The following is an 18,185-nucleotide window of genomic DNA, read 5'->3' as shown; positions in this document are numbered from 1 at the left end:
AATGACAGAATCTCTGAGCTGAGAGAAACCTGATACTTATCTAGTCCAATCTGAGAAAATAATGAATCTGAGAAAGAAACTTCAGGTAGGGCTTCTGTCAACTAATGAGTCTTTTGAACCATAATGAGATTCTCATGATTATGAAATTTAAGGGACACACAAAGTCAGCAGGATATTACCAAGTGACAAGCTACCCCTGGATAGGCATCCTCAGGCCTCCAGCTACATTCTGAATCCCAATAATACATAGAACACCTTAAGGCTGAGAAAATACATGTGTCATTATTTTTGAGACCTATAAATACACCCAAGAAAACAACAGAAGAGATAAAAGGCAGAAAGAAGAAGGCAGAATATAAAACAAAACATAGCTTATTAAATAGAAGAGAACCTAAAACTCCTTTATTGTTTTTTTTTTCAAGATGAGATAAAAACACACAACTCTAGCATCAAAGAATACATGGCACTTCAAGTGATAAACTTCTTTCAACAAGGCTTTTCTAACATATAAAAGGCATGAAATGCTTCATTATTACCCAAAAAGTTAATAGCATAAGCATCTAGATTTCTATGTAAATTCCTCTCAGTAAAACTCTCTTCATTATTAAAGAAAGTATTTGGAGGGAGGGAGGGAAGGGTTTTGGATTACTGTCCACTCCAAAGCTTTAGAAGAGAGATGGGTTACCTCCTATGCAGAGGTCTTAGAAATAGGTATGTCTCCACAGCTGTACACTTTTTCTTGACCAAAAAAAAAAACATAACTCAAGAAAAAGAGAAAGAACACATCCATATTAAAACTACACATAATTTTTAAATGCAGGTTCAGTACACACTTCCCATGAACAGAGAGATCACAAAGTTTGTCTTAACAGATCTAGTTCCTTCCTGAGAAGATTGATAGTTTACATATTCTAAAATAGACCCCAACTGTAATGAATGATTCTGATGAACCTTTCCATGACTTCTTCAAGTTAAAGCAATATGGAATTCAGGGAAAGCATTTTAAAATGAAGGAGGTAACAGGAATAAGAAAAATAAAAACACCTCAAGACAAAACACAGATTTTAAAAAGCAAGCAGAAAAATATATAGGCAATTTTTAAAACACAGGACTAGGCAGAGTTCTTAGATTTGACCCCAGAAATATGATCAAAGAGAAAACAACTGGGGCTGGGGTTGTAGCTCAGTGGTAGAGCGCCTGCCTAATGTGTAAGAGGCACCGCGTTCTATCCTCAGTACCACACAAAAAAATACACATATAAAATAAAGTCATTGTGTCTATCTACAACTAAAAATGTTTTTTAAAAAAAGAGAAAAACTTGGGGCTGGGGTGGTGGCTCAGTAGTAGAGTGCTTGCCTACCATGTGTGAGGCACTGGGTTCAATTCTCAGCACCTCATATAAATAAATAAAATAAAGGACCATTGACAACTAAAAAATATTTTTAAAAAAAAGAAAATTCTTATCTGGAAAAAAAGAGAAAAACTGACTAACTGAATTTCATCAAAATTAAATTTTTTCTTCTACCAAAAACCCTCTTAAGAAGATGAAAAAGTTTTTTACAGACTAGAAAAATATATTTTCAACAAAAGACTAGCATCTAAATACACAAATAACTTCCAAAAGTCAACACTGTATCCAACTTAAAAAGAACATGCACAGGGGCTGGGGATGTGGCTCAAGCGGTAGCGCGCTCGCCTGGCATGTGTGCGGCCCGGTTTCAATCCTCAGCACCACATACAAACAAAGATGTTGTGTCCGCTGAAAAACTAAAAAATAAATATTAAAAAATTCTCTCTCTCTTTAAAAAAAAAGTACATGTATGAAGACTCGAATTGGGTGTCAACATACTTTAAAAAAAAAAGAACATGCACAGCTATTGCTACAGACTATATACAAATGATAAATAATCACATGAAAAGATGTTGGTATCACTAGCCACTAGAGAAATAAAAATTAAAACCACAGTAAGATATTACTACACACATACCAGAATGGATAAAATGAAAAATAGTGATAACACCAAATGCTAGCAAGCATGCAGAGAAACTACATAATTCAGACACTGCTGGTGGCAATGTAAATGATTCAATCACTCCAGAAAGTAGTGTGGCAACAAGCAATTACACTCTTGGACATTTATCCCAAACAATAAAAATTTATTTTCATATAAGAACTTGTATACAAATGTTCACAAAAGTTTTATTCATAGAACCAAAATCTGAAAACTACTTAAATGTCCTTTAATTGATGAATGGTTAAATAAACTTCGGTACATTCACACCAACGACTACTACTGAGCAATCAAAAGGAACAAACTGTCATTTCATGCAAGAACTTGGATGAACCTCAAAGAAATATACTGAAAGGGATGATTTCATTTATGTAGTATTTATGAATAATATATTTGGAGAGAACAAATTAATGGTTACTAAGGTTAGGGATGAGGGAGAGGATGGGGGTGGTTATGCAAGAGACCACATGTGATATAATTGAACTGCACACCCATACACAAATAAGAATAGACATAATAAATAAAATCTGAGTAAATTCTGTGGCTTTTTACTAATATCAATTCTCAACCTTTATATTTACACTATTATATGCAAGGTGTTAATCATGTACAATGTTAAACCAATGATGCATGGACTTCCCTATGAATTTTTTGCATCCTCCTATTGAAGTGGCACCCCCTTTCTCCACAGAAAAGTCTTAACTGGGCTTCTCCAGAAATCTTCACCATGGCTAATTTTAGGACTATCAACAAAAGAATCTCTGCAAAAGAGTTCAATGTAGATAAACTTCCTATTTTCATGTCCCTCTGTTTTACTTGGCCACTAGCCAAGAAGATACCAGCACTCCAGGTGCTGGACACCCCCTTATACTAGTGTTTCATAAACATATCCAGTACACTAGTTTGTAGAAATGTGCAAACAAGGCCTCTGGCCTTGAGCTGGGCTTCACAGAGATGTCTACATTTTTAAGATAAGTTACCAATTGGGCTCCATGGTAACAGCTGGCAGAGGGAGGAAAGAAAGGGGAGAAGCTCTCCCCTTCTCAGTTGTTGTCCTTGAAGGGTTACCTGCCCAAAACAGTGAGAGAAAAAAGCTGCTTTTATGTGAACTTCTGCAGACTGTGAACTTCTGAGCCCCTCCCTTACATGCTGGGTATATAACTCTGAAACTACCTGAATTCAGGTTTCAGGGGATTAATTGATAACAGCAAAAGCTGTGCCCTCTGAACCTGGCTGCAGCCAAATAAAACTGTTTCCTGCTATCTTCGGTGCCTTGCCTCATTTGTCCCTACAACACTATGAATCTGACCTATTATTCCATAATTATTTCAAAACCAAATGTTTAAAAAGGGACAAATGACCTGAGGTGGTGCAAGATGTAGCAGGTGGGGAAAGAACTAGGGGTTGGTCGGCAGGAGACAGATCTTTGAAGGCCTGCAACTTCAGGCCAGGAGTTTGCATTGTAACTTGAGAGAAAACTCTTCAGAGAGTTTTAAGCAAGGGATTAACTAATGAGATGTGTAATTTGAAAATACCACTCTGTCTGCAGCATTGATATTTGTAAACAAGTTTTTACAATTTCCTTACAGTTTTATAATTTCCTTAGAGTGGGGGTGCCACTTCAATCTCTCAAAGGGAAGATTATGGGAAGCCCCCATAATTGTAAAAGAAAGAGATAATGGTAGTTTGGATTTGTGACAGGGACAAAAGCAGTTGAACTGTTTGTAAGTGTAGGAGAGAGCAAAAACTCTTCCTTTGCCCTCTGGAGGGTCCATAATTGAGCATATGAAATAAAATAGCAATAGACAGATTAGCAAGAGAAAACCCATTTTGATTACATATATATATATACATATAAATATGTGGGGTATCTGTGTGTGTGTATACACACACATATGTATGTATAGCACACACATGATATATATCACACAAAACATGAGACTCCAAGGTAAACCAGATGATTTAAGTTTTAAAGCACCCTGAGCTACAGGAAAATAATGGGGCTTGGGGCTTCTGGGGAGAGGTGACAACATGTTATGGAGGAAAGAAAGGGAGGAAATGTGTGTCTTGTTAAGAAAAAAGAAAACAAAAACAAAGTTTAAAAAGGAGGAGTGGAGGGGCTGGGGTTGTGGCGCAGTGGTGAAGCACCTGCATGGTAAGTGTGAGGCACTGTATTCTATTCTCAGCATCTCATATAAATTAATTAATTAAAGGTCCATCAACAACTAAAAAAAAATATGTTAAAAAAAGGAGGAGTGGAGGGTAGAGAAGAAGGGTAAACCAATTAAGGCAAAAGAGAGTTAGAAAAATAATTACCACTAAAAGTTCACCAAGAATCTTGGAACCCTGCTGGGTTGATTGCTTCCTCTGCAGAAAGCTGGGGGCGGAGGGCAGGAATAATACTAACCTGTACAATTACATGCTTAAGCAGAAACTTTCCTCTTGAAAAATTTGTTTCCCTTTCCTGCTCATCCATCCAAGCTACCATAATGATGTTTCTTGAGGCTATCATTCATTAAGCTTTTCTGTTCATCAGCAGATTGCATAAAATCAATTTCATCTCCCCAAAATATTATCTTCCTCCCAGCCATTTTAGTCAATCCAGAAATATCTGCACTGACTCACTGAGGCAGGTCAACTGAGTATTAGACTGTTTTCAATTACACAGTTATTAATTCCATTAAACAAAGAAAAATGCAAGCAGTGAAGCATTGGAACTCCTTCTCCCCATTCATTTCCTACCATTTTTAAAAAACAGATCAACTGTGTACAGGGAATCTGCAGCAGATACTCATAGGATAAACCCAGAAAATTCAATGCTCTTGAAATCAGGAAGATTGACTTTCCACTACCGTTTCCATTTCTTTTCTTTTTTGAAAAATTTACAATTGTGTATAATCACAAGTAAATAGTCTACCTTCACCCCCTAACAAAACTCCTACAAGCACACTAACTGACCTCTAGACTAGTACATCTGTCAAGAAAACTTTGCCATCCAAATATTTCATCCATGTTCAAAACTGACCTCCTAGCCTCAGAAGCGTTAACCACATCAATGACTTAGCTGCTAAGAGTGAACGCTCCAGTAAACATTTTTCTCAAGGCCTCTGAGAAAGCTGTTAATCCACAAGGCAGTAGGGTTTCTAAGTCAACTTTATAGCTCTATAATCTCACAATAATGTTTCAATCATTAAAGATTTATTAGCTCAAATATAATCCCACCTTCACATGGTATGCAATGTCCCATTAATGCTTATTTTATCTGTTCTGCATAACAACTACAACACAAAGGCATCCAGGCTTGATTAAAGTTATCCCTCTTGCCAACTTCCTGAGCCTGTCAGCCACCTGCACAATGCACAGCACTTTGACAATACCAAAAAGCCTACTTTAAAGCAAAACCCATACAGCTGGTTAGGAGCAGGTGTAGACCAACTGAACTGAATCAACTCTGCCTGAAGGAATACATTTCTAAGTGTTTCAAAATGCCAGATCTTGCAAGCAAAGTTGACCTTTTCATTTGGCATTCTCTTAAAAGAAATGAGAATTTTGAGATGTGCTGCTTAGTTATTTTTAATTCTAAATTTCTATGACTATGGAATAATAAATGGGCTTTCAGAAGTAATAGAAGATTCCCCAGCTGGAATGTTATCTCAGTATTTTATTGACAATTTTTTGCCTCAATATACACAACATAGCACACACATGTACATTCATATAAATTTCCTTTAGCCAAGATGGTTTCTATACTTAAAGATAGAAAATGGGAATCACAAACTCCCTACTCTAACAAAAGAAGCTTTAAGCGATTTATTTTTCTAGCACAACATTGCAAAATGCCTCTGTAATTTTTCTACACTCTATTTTAAAGCAAACAGTCTACCTTAAATCAGAGAGCATGGAACTATTATCAGAAAAAACTAGTCATCCTGGTCAAGTGGCCATATTTAAATGTTTTGAATAAAAATTGACAGGTCGCTTGTCATGCTCCTCTCTGACAATTCATCATGCTAACTGTAGACCGCTTCCCTCCATCGATGTCCTTTTCCTTCCTTTTCTTTGCCAGTTTCAGTTGTGGCTCCTATTGCAGCATTCACTCAACAAGCCAAGCATTTACCTTTCCAATACTATTTACATTATTCCCTTACAAATTAGCCACTTATTAAGAGTATGATTGTCTATGCCAATCCTAAAACTATAAAGAAGTTGTCACTGACCTTACTTCAACATTTGTTAACTCAGGAAGCAACAGCATAGTTTGAATTGTTCCTTCACTTACAAAATGGGGATGGAAATGCTCAAAGGGACACTGCACTTCTTGATTCACACTTCCATGAGCCCACAAGATAATGCCTCTCTGCCTCCTCTACCCCATCATGTACACAGATATTCACTTGGCAAGTTATTTTACTTTTTATACTTACATGGTTTGAATGTCAGCAAGATGTCTCCCATCTTTTTTTCCCCAGTAATTCTTCCTTTTTTGTTTAATTATAATATTACTACATCCAGTTACTAAGTCTTTTATCTCACCTATGAAATAAAGTTATTTTGTTCTGTAATTAGACTGACTTGTATTCTTTAATTCTCTACTGTTTGTTTGGTTTTTTGTTTTGTTTTGTTTTGTTTTTGATGAAAGGAAGGATAAATCAATATATTCTAGTAGGAGTTTGGATCTGATTCTGCCTCAAGGTATAAGAATGGCTGAATAGCCTGTAATTGTGATTTTCCTTAATGAATTTCTAGGAACTGTTAAGAAAGATTGAACTGGGTGCAGTGGTGCACACCTCTAATCACAGAGACTTGGGAGACTGAAGCAAGAGGATACAAGTTCAAGGCCAGCCTCAGCAATTCAGTGAGAGCCTCAGTAACCTGAGGAGGAGGGCAGTGGGAAGAGGAGGGGAGGAAAAGAAAGGCAGGCAGGCTGGTTGGACTGACTGTGCCAAGAATGTAAGGTGCTGATTGGCAATCAAAAGTTACTTCATTCATGTATGTTCTTTTAGAGAAAGGCCTGTGTTCTTGACTTTTTTTTTCTAATTTTCCACAACTACACTCAGCGGATGCTCAATAAACATGGTTCACTACTGTAGTCACCTCTTACCCAAGGGGGATATGTTCCAAAATCTCTAATAAGTACTAAACCCTTTGATATATGTACATAATTGTAACAAAGAAATTAGACACACAGAAAGAAGAATGACATTATGGCATTTGCTGGTAAATGGATGGAACAGGAGATTATCATGCTATGCGAAATAAGCCAATCCCAAAAAACCAAAGGCAGAATGTTCTCTCTAATATGCACTGCTAACACATACAGGGGTGGGAGAGGTGCGGATAAAAGTTCATTGGATTAGACAAAGGGGAATGAAGGGAAGGGAAGAGGATGGGAATAGGAAAGATAGTGGAATGGGTCAGACATAAATTTCCTATGTTCATACACAAATACACAAGTGTAACTCCACATCATGTACAACCACAAGAATGGGAAGTTATACTCCATGTTTATATAATACATCAAAACACATTCTACTGTCATGTATATCAAAAGAAGAATAATAATTTTTTAAAAGTTAATAATGACAATATATTTTTTATAATAGCTGCCTGGCAAACATTCAATAATACCAGCTGTTATTAATACATAAATAAAATTACTACATTTAAAACTTGTTGATTTAAGGTTCTACTTGCCCACTATTTTTTTAAAGCTTCATTGTTTTACAGTTACATTGTACATACTAGAGGGAAAATAGTAGATAAATAAATGTTTTATTGCTTAAAGAAAAGAAATCAGACACAGTAAGAGTGCTAACAATAACCAATAATAAAATAAAACAATTAATACACTATAATAAAAGTTATGTGAATGTGGTCTCTCTCTTCCTTCCCCTCCCCCTCAAAATATCTTAATGTACTGTACTCACCCTTCTTGTGATTATGTAATATTTAAAGGAAGCACTTCATGGCTTTTCTTTGTCGTATCTGAATTTTTAAAACAACTACTTTTGCACTTTGGGGCCATTATCAAGTAAAATAAGGATTGCTTAAACTCAAGCTTTGTGATACCATGAGAGTGGAACTGATAGCCAAAACAGCTACTAAGTGACTAATGGGTAGGTAGCTTACACAGTTTGAACACACTGGACAAAGAAATGACTCGTGCCTTGGGTAGAATGGAGCTGAATGGTACAATATTTTCATAATGTTGCCCAGAATGGCTTGCAATTTAAAACTTACAAATTGCTTATTTATGGGATTTTCCACTTAATATCTCTGGACCACAATTTACCACAGGCAACTAAACCAGAGTGTTTTTGTTAGCTTTTCATCACTGTACTCAATCCAACACATTGGGGGATCAAGGTTTCAGAAGATTCAGTCCATAGACGACCAACTCCACTGCTCTGGGCCCAAGTTGAGGCAGAACATCATGGTAAAAGGGCTCAGTAGAGGAAAGCTTCTCTGCTCATGGCAAAGTCAGGAAGCAGAGAGGGGGGCCACAGGGAAGATGCGCCGTTCCAGGGCACACACCCAGTGACACACCTCCTCCAGCCATGTCCCACATGACTATAGTTACCATCTAGTTCATTCAAACTAGGATGGACTGATTAGGTCACAGCTCTCTCAATCCAGTCATTTCACCTCCAAACATTCCTGCACAGGAGCTTTGGGGGGGGGGGGCGGGGAACACTCCATATCCAAACCATAGCACGAGGAAAATGAAATAATGGATAAGGGAGGACGAATGTACTAACCTCCAGTTTCCTCAGGAGACAACTAAGCAACTTACTGCTACACTACAAATTCCCAGGTTTTCTTATTGTAATTAAATTCAAAAGCTAAAAACACGAACCTACCCATGATTTCTAATTGTATTTACTATAGATATATCACTGCTATTGATTCTGTAATTTCAAGCATCATAATCATTATGTAATACCACTAATAAGTAACAGAAACAACCAAATATCCTTTTGCAAACAAAAATCATGGAAATAATTAGAGGAGGTGATGATGCTTTTATAAATGATGGACCAACATTTCAAATGATAAAAATCAACCAAACAATTGAACTGCACTTCTATTTAAAAAAAAAGAAAAAGAAAAGTCACCCCTGAAAATGTATCTTAATATTTTCAAAAATATATGGTAGTAACATATACAAATATATCTATAGCCCCATCATCATTAGGCAAGATTCATTGTGGTTACTGTGTACACTGTATATACCAGACATTTTATATCCATGAAACCTTACAATAAGAAAGGTATCATTCCCATTTTAGAAATAAAACCAAAGCTCAAAAATATCCCTCAATTAGCAAGTGTAACCACTGAAACTCAAAGCCAGATCCACCCACCTCTTATCACTATCTTATATCATCTAAGCCACATGGAAACCAAATGACCAACCACCTAACCAGTGGATGGTGAGGTCATCATGTTTCATTAACTGGATGAAATTCTATGCAACTTTTAAAAAGTATAAAGGCAGTTTACAAGATCACTGTGGAATCTTAACATTTCCCTTGACTGAAGGCTTTACATATATCATCTCATTTAATCTTTTCCCAGCAACCATTTGAGGTCAATATTTCTGTTATCTCTATTTCAGAGATGGAGAAGCAGGCTTGAGGGTTAATATGACGCCACCTGAGAAATGGCAGAGCAGGCAGAGAAAACCAGGTCAACTTGACACCAAACCTCATTCTCAGAAATATTATCTCGTACAACACTACACAGCAGCTGCTTGAGTGAGAAGTGGCCCTCCAACAATTAGAACTCCTTCCTTCTGCGCCTGCACTAAAGAAAGGAGACCACAGAAGAGCAATGAAAAGATCAAATAACTACAATTGGCACTTTTGGTCTTTGGGCAGGCAACATCCCATTGGATTCACAAGAGTATTTATTTAAACCAGAATAATTGCATTCATTTTTTCTGTTTACTAAAATGTTTTTTTTTATTTTAATAAACTGGGTTTCATCTATGCTTTTTTTCCTACAAATGAATAGGGAATTGTGTTTCCATTGTAACTAGTAATGAAATAGTTAAATCTGGAGGGTACACCCTGGTGGTTATCTCCCTCAACCATCAAAGAGAAAAAGTCACAGTCAGTTACTCCTGTTAGATCCGAGTTCATTAGAACATCTGTAGGCACATAAGCACCCTCTTTACATCAGCTTCTGCTTACCGCAGGCATAGCAGGCAGTAGTGAATCTTCCTAATACTGCTTTAGCAACAGAGATTCAGAGAGGGGTGAGCAGCCCCTCTGGCCTTCAGGTAGGTCCAATGTTTTCATTTCTCCCCAAGCTAAAAGATGGGAACCGATATTATGGGAAGGCAGGTGCCCTACTTCAGAGTATAGTAACTACAGGTGGATGGGGTGTCTAGATGGGGAAGGAGTAAATTTGGAAAATGTGGGGCTTCCTATTCTCAGGTTGCTATGAGGATTTAACTTCTATGCCTTCAGAGCACATTATTAATCTTAGTGCATAAATGCTTTGCTGGCAGAAGTGTGGGAAAAAAGACCTAATCATGGTTTTACTGCCAGCAAAAATCAAATAATATATGCCTCAAACCTGATTAACCGTGTAAAACAGTTTTAATTTATGCACTAAATACCTGCAGTTACATGGGGTTACTTGCTTTTGGAGCAATCAGGAAACATGGGCCGTACTGAGCAATAAGATTTAATGCTTCAGAGTACACTGTCTTTCTTTGGAAAGAAAAATAAGTTAGTTCAGACACAGGAACTACAAGCCCAGACCTCACACCATTAGACCTCTTTTGATACTCAACTATGCCCTGCCTTCAAAGTGAATAAATGAAAATCTCCCTGCTGCGGACTGTTAGCATGAGGCTGGGAAGACTGTGTGTGTATTGGCCCTATATTTCTGTCTTTTAAAAAGAATCTTTAATGTGTTGACTTTGAAATTCCCCTCAGTTGAAGAAAAACCTCTTTTTTTTTAATCTGCCTGTTTTAGTTTAGTCTATTTAAAGAGAAACCTTTCAGTAGGTTATTTTAGGTCTATTATAATCTTTTAAAAACGCTTTTTAAAAACTAAGATGTAACTAATATACTCATATTAAAACCATGGAAGAGACACAATGGTCTGCTCCACTGAAAACATAAATCAGTAAAGCAAAATCTCAAAAACTATGGCAAAAAAAAATGTGAAAACACTTTCAATGTTCTTGTTTATTTATTAAATATAGAAATCATCTGATTAAAATGAGTAATCTAAAAATTAAATACACAAATGGCATTACAAAAGGAGATAATTCATTATGACAATAAATTTTACCACTTTTTTTAGGGCCCTGAACTAAGCTACAAAAATGGATAATATTCTTTACATCTTGCCCAAGAAAATGTTTCTACCTAATCTATAAGAATCATGTTTTCACTTATGACAAACCAAAATCCCTATGAAAACCTTAAGATGAAGTCAACAGGCTACAATGAAAATATTTTTTAAGCTTGCTGTTTAAAAACAAATGTTCTTTGGGAAATTCCTTTGGTCTGGAATTTATTACCCCTGTATGGCATCACAGATGTTTAAAATAAGCAAGCTTTGGCTTTGGGACTCCCTCCACTCAAAATGGGACAACTCTGAGAATAATAATTCATGCCGTGTTTAAGTACCTACAGTTTTCATTTAATGAATTGAGGGTCAATAACATTTCTTTTAGCTTCCTTTAAGTTCCTTTAATTCCCTTTAATTTCTTAGATGCTTTCTTTCATGTATATGTGGATAAGCTATGAATAAATAAAACAGTTTCCCAGGTTATTTCATAAGCAGGGGAAGTTGCTGAATCTGCAAATCCACATGGTCCTCAGACCGCAGAGGCTTGCTCTTATAGCTTTGGAACGAATCCTTCTCAGGCCCCATATCCAAAGTTGGTTTAATAACCCAAAATATTATTATTAAAAGATCACACCTTAAGAGATACCCAAAATAAACTAAAAATCCTAAAGTACATGAGAATGTTCAGCAATTAATGACATCTGATCTACAGAAGTGCTTAAGGCAAAAACAAAAAATTTTGTTTTAAAAACACCATCTCATTAGAGCGACCATGGGTTCTAAATGGCCCAAGGAACATTTACAAGGGGAATAAATATAAAACAGTCTTTCATATGTGTATGCAATGTGGCACAGTGGATCCTGGCATCAGAGATATCCACAGGATATTAATTTTTTTAAAAAAGTAAATTGTAAATGGATTGAAGAGAGATCAGTGGAGTGGAGGGAAGAGGGGGGTGGGGTGGGGGTGGAGAAGTGCTGGGGATTGAATTGGCACAGGTTGAGTTCCACACCTCTGTGATAATGTCAGGGTGTTTCCTGGTATACTGTATAACTAAAAAGAATAAATAAAATCTAAAATAAACTATAGTATCAATCCCCACTTTGCAAATAAAAAGAAAGATAAAAATAATTTGCCCACTGTGGTTACAGAGCAACTAACTGTTAGAACACCAGATTTGGACTCAGAAGATTCAATTCTAGATCCCGTATATTTAATGAAGGGCTAGAGAAAAGACTGACAAGAAGAATGAAATGTCAACTGCTATTTAAATTAATCCACCACCAGCATCATTATATATATTTATCCCACTCTTACTAGTTCAAAAGTTTATCTATATCCACTGACCAGATCATAAATTTCCAAAGTCTTTTAACCATCTTCAACATTACAAATATCATCTGTCATCCCTGGCAGATAATTGTGCACACACAACCTTACTTTTGATAAGTTTGATAATAATCATAATAATAACTGTCATTTACTATGTGCAATGTTTTACTAAATTATTAATTATAATTGACATCAACCCATGAGATACGTAAAATTATCTCATTCTACAGAAAAGGAAACTGAGGCACAGAGAAGTTAAATAACTTGCCCAAAGTCGTGTACTTGGTGACAGCTAGGATTTGAATCTAGCCAGTCAGCATTTGAAAATCCATACTGTTTTATTCTGCTTTACGTATATTAACAACTTACTCTTAAAAGTCATTGAATCTGTGTTATTCTGTTTGCTTTAACATTTGGCGCCTAAAACTTCACTCTGCAAACAGTAAATATATTCCACATCTCTCTAAGGTAGGTAATAATAAAACAAAAATTTGTCAAACTTACTTCATCTGGTAAATATCTCGTTAATACCATAATAAAAATATAAAGTCCTGAATAACTCTTGCACCTCTTTGTTTAGTGTCTGCTTTCTACAGAATTACTAAAGAATTACCTCAAAGTTCTTGGGCTGAAAAAGAGGTCTGAAATAACAGTGATTCTATTTTTCTAGGAGTGGGTAAGGGGAGATGTGTTTAGGAACCTTCTCCTCCTCCTTAAAAGAATCCTAAAAACAGGAGTAAATTACCCAAAGGGGGGGGGGGCACTTGTAAAGGTCTAATTACAGTATTTCCACTACTAAATGCAGGAGTGGTAAGATCATTCTCACGCAATTTCTCGCCTGCCCTCGAGGTATTCGGAGACTCGTCTTTAGGCTCTGTAAGATAGTCATCAGCTATTGTAACCTTGGCTCCCCTTCAATCCCTTCCCCAGCAGCCCAGGATCCTCCGGGGTGCAATTCTGAGTTGGGGCGCAATTCTGAATGGAGCTTTAACGCGTCTGGGCAGGAGTCCGCCGTGGCGTCCCCTCAGACTGCCGTTTCCAGGCAACCACGAGCGGGCCAGAAGCAGTTGTGCATCCTACTGGGTCACCTATTTAAGAGTCCCCAGGGGAAGCTCCAGCAATTCCGGGACATCGGTTTGCCCGAAACCCCTCGGTGCTGCAGCGCCCCCGTAACCCGACGTTTGGTCTGCGCCAACCACTCTCACCTCCCAATCCCCAGTTGTCCGCCTTGGCTCCCATCTAGTCACTTCGCACTTTTGGCGTCTTTACTCAGATGGACATACTAGAAAGTCTACTCTCCAGAAGAAACAAAGACAAATCATTACAGGCACACATCCCATAGAGCACAGATTCCTGGGAATTGTAGTTCTTTCGGCTAACGTGTAATGAGTCTTTAAGAAATAAAAACTACAATACCCAGAAATCAAATGGCGGAGAGTCCATCTCTAAAATATGTCCCAACTACTTGGCTTGAATTCGGTAGGAATGTTCTGTGGCTCTTTCCATACCTGTCTCCTTGAATTTTGCTAACTGGGTTCCTTGAGAAGTTTGTGAGAGGATTTTGTTTTTTAACAAGTTTTTTGCATGTGAATGAATCTCAACAGTGATATATATGAAAAGATATTCTAAGTCATTTTATCTTTTAATTCTTTCAGAGAAAAGGTCTACCCACAATCAGAAAATGTCACTGCAGATGATAACAATCAGTAATAATATAGCCTTAATTCAACCAGGCTTCTCACTGATGAATTTTGATGGACAAATTTTCTTCTTTGGCCAGAAAGGCTGGCCTAAGAGATCCTGCCCTACTGGAGTTTTCCATTTTGACATAAAGCATAACCATCTCAAACTGAAGCCTGCAATTTTCTCTAAGGATTCCTGCTACCTTCCTCCTCTTCGATACCCAGCCATCTGCACATTCAAAGGAAGCTTGGAGTCTGAAAGGCAATATATCATTCACGGAGGAAAAACACCAAACAATGAGCTTTCAGATAAGATTTATTTCATGTCTGTTGTTTGCAAGAACAACAAAAAAGTTACTTTCCGCTGCACAGAGAAAGACTTGGTGGGAGATGTCCCTGAAGCCAGATATGGTCATTCCCTTGACATGGTATATAGCCGAGGCAAAAGCATGGGTGTTCTCTTTGGAGGACGCTCATACATGCCTTCCACCCAAAGAACCACAGAAAAATGGAATAGTGTAACTGACTGCCTGCCCCATATTTACTTGGTGGATTTTGAATTTGGATGTGCTACATCATACATTCTTCCAGAACTTCAGGATGGGCTGTCTTTTCATGTCTCTATTGCCAAAAATGATACCATTTATATTTTAGGAGGACATTCTCTTGCCAATAACATCCGCCCTGCCAACCTGTACAGAATAAAGGTTGATCTTCCCTTAGGTAGCCCAGCTGTGAATTGCACAGTCTTGCCGGGAGGAATCTCTGTCTCCAGTGCAATTCTGACTCAAATTAACAGTGACGAGTTCATTATTGTTGGTGGCTATCAGTTTGAAAATCAAAAGAGAATGGTCTGCAACATTATCTCTTTAGAGGATAGCAAGATAGAGATTCGTGAGATGGAGACCCCAGATTGGACCTCAGATATTAAGCACAGCAAGATATGGTTTGGAAGTAACATGGGAAACGGAACAGTTTTCCTTGGCATACCAGGAGACAATAAACAGGCTGTTTCGGATGCATTCTATTTTTATATGTTAAGATGCTCTGAAGATGATGTGAATGAAGATCAGAAAACATTCACAAACAGTCAGACATCAACAGAAGATCCAGGAGACTCCACTCCCTTTGAAGATTCAGAAGAATTTTGTTTCAGTGCAGAAGCAAATAGCTTTGATGGTGATGATGAATTTGACACCTATAATGAAGATGATGAGGAAGATGAGTCTGTGACAGGCTACTGGATAATATGCTGTCCTACTTGTGATGTGGATATCAACACATGGGTACCATTTTATTCAACTGAGCTCAACAAACCTGCCATGATCTACTGTTCTCATGGAGATGGGCACTGGGTCCATGCCCAGTGCATGGATCTGGCAGAACGTACACTCATCCATCTGTCAGAAGGAAGCAGTAAGTATTACTGCAATGAGCATGTGGAGATTGCAAGGGCTCTACAAACTCCTAAAAGAGCCCTACCCTTACAAAAGCCTCCAATGAAATCTCTCCGCAAAAAAGGTTCTGGGAAAGTTTTGACTCCTGCCAAGAAATCTTTTCTTAGAAGGTTGTTTGATTAGTTTGGGGGGAGGGGGAGACCTTTAAGATTCAAGTACATTTGTTGCATTTATTTTATCAATGAGAAAAATATTTCAATTTTAATTGAAAATGCTTATTTTCTTTTAGATATGTGAGTTGTTAGAGGTTTAACACAATGCTAAATACTGTTCTTCCAAAGCCTAAAAAATTTTAAAATATTTGACTCAAAATATCTGAAATGAGAATTTTTATCTGATATTTTCACTCAAGAAATATTAAACACAAAACAATAGTGATAATCAAAGTATGTTTATATTCCTTGTATTATTTTTGGTAACAACCTAGAGAGTAGTTGAGACATCCTTAACCAATAAAGAAATAATAAACAAAAGATTAAATTAATTATTTTGTGCAAGGTATCCATTTGGGAATTAAAACCTAGATCAACTATTTCCCACACTATTGCTCTTCATACGCCTTTAAGCAGCCCCTTGGATTATGCCCATGAACAGAATGTCTTAGGTAGTCTTATAATTTTCACTGACATGTGGGAAGAAATAATCTCAAATTTGTTTTATTTCCTTGAAGCATCTGCACGCACTTTCTTCAAAGATCTCCCTCCCTATTATTTGATACATTGATGATGTGTCAAATACACTTATTGTACCATGTATTTGAAGGCATATTCACCAGAAAAAACAAATCCTCTATTACTAGGATCCTGGGAAAAGAGAGGAATGAGAATACATTGATAAGTGACCACCAAATACATATCATGGAGAATAATAATATTGTTTCCCAAAATAATGAAAGTTTTAAACATTTTATGAAGTTAACAGGAAGCAGATTGCAAACCAGTAAAAAGAAATCTGTGCAAGTGTGTGCCTAGTAAACTTGTGGAGTTTGCTCTCCTTAAATATTATAAAATCTGAGAACTTGGCCAAAATTCAATAAAGTTAAAAAGACTGTTAATTATGACTCTTCGAAACATCAATTGGTAATGAATGTAGAAACAAATGTTTTCCCCCTAGAATATTTTTCTGGAAAAGCATTTAACCTCATCTTAAGGTCTTCAGCTTTAGTCTTGTATTCATCATTCTTCAGAATCCACAGTTCTTAAGGTAATATTTTCCAAACATGAACTATACAGGAGATGAAGTTCTGTTAATACTTGCATGTCTCAGATACTGGAATTAACTTTAATAAACCAAATCATGTTCATTTTCTTTCAGTAATGTTGCTTGATGAATATTGCCATTGAACAATTGTTTGTACCATTTATTTGATTTCTTATTTCTATCTCTATGTAAAAATAATGAAACATAAAAATTCTCTGTTTCTATTGATGTACTCAAATAATTAACATTTATAGTCACCCAAATAAAGGCAAGATTAAAAAACTTAATTGTTTCAGAATCATTTTACCTTGATTTATTTTCTTTTTGTTTGTGGGAAACAGCATAAATTGAAGCTGAAATATCCTTTACAGATAGATCATCTTATCTTGATCTGTCCACAGTGACTCAATAATTAAAGAATTATTACCCCATATTTGTTTTATAGTTGATGAGATCAAGATATGCCAACCAATTCTGAATTCATTGAATTCTATACTCAAACTCAGATATCACCAGTAAACTGTGTGTGTTTGTTTGTGTGTGTGTGTGTGTGTGTGTGTGTGTGTGTGTGTGTGTGTGTGTAGAACAAGCAGTAGGGCTCTGCAAATAAAAATAGGCCTTTTTTAAGCCATCACCAATGAGCCCATCAGATGTGACCTTAAGATAATGAGGCTACTTCTTATAACCATATGCATTCAAATGAATCACTTTAGAAGTTAACACACTTATTCCAACATTGCTTTTGTCCCTTATATTTTGGGAGTTCACATTCAATCTCTTTCAGAATCTGTAGTTCACTCCATTGAAGATTGATAATTGTCCCTCTGCCTCTCAGAGCTGAATTTAATTTCTAGAAACAGTCAAGTGTCATTCAGAGCCTAATAGTGTGTAACTCTCAGTATTACATTGCCACTTCAAATAAAAAATAAAATGTGAATACAAGCTAACACAATGGGTTTTCAGATATGGGTCATAGATGGGTTCTAAAGTTAAGTCCAGAAATTGCACAACAATGAAAGTGTAGTATCAAAAAATAAGTGTATGGCTTCCTGAGGTGATCATTTTATGGGATTATAAATATCTGCAAATACAACTGAGTGGCCAAATAAATATTGAATGAATAAATGATGAATGAATGAGGGCATATTCTTCAAATGGTAATGCTAATATCTTCATTCAACCCTGAGGC

At 36.7% G+C, this 18,185-nt stretch overlaps 2 protein-coding genes across 4 annotated transcripts in view; one reads left to right on the top strand and one right to left on the bottom strand.

Annotated features, from left to right (window-relative positions):
- The window catches only part of IFTAP (intraflagellar transport associated protein), a 73,127-nt gene extending 59,155 nt beyond the window's left edge, over nt 1-13,972 (bottom strand). The window contains exon 1 of one of the 3 annotated variants that reach the window (XM_081282683.1): nt 13,863-13,972. The gene's annotated coding sequence lies outside the window, so the exon portion shown is untranslated. Of the gene's footprint in view, nt 1-10,207; nt 10,229-13,270; nt 13,292-13,862 lie in introns of those variants that run through there. The other 2 variants (XM_081282684.1, XM_081282685.1) reach the window with 2 other exon arrangements.
- Nucleotides 13,973-14,338: 366 nt separating this feature from the next.
- On the top strand, nt 14,339-15,919 carry RAG2 (recombination activating 2; the record flags this gene model as incomplete). The annotated part of the gene is made up of 1 exon (XM_081281801.1): nt 14,339-15,919. The coding sequence occupies one exon, from the start codon at nt 14,339-14,341 to the stop codon at nt 15,917-15,919; it is 1,581 nt and encodes a 526-aa protein (XP_081137927.1).
- Between the last annotated feature and the right edge of the window lie 2,266 nt (nt 15,920-18,185).

Source organism: Spermophilus citellus (assembly GCF_964194105.1).
Source record: "Spermophilus citellus genome assembly, chromosome: 2".
Classification (NCBI taxonomy): Eukaryota; Metazoa; Chordata; class Mammalia; order Rodentia; family Sciuridae; genus Spermophilus; species Spermophilus citellus.
This window is presented reverse-complemented; position numbering and strand designations above follow the sequence as displayed.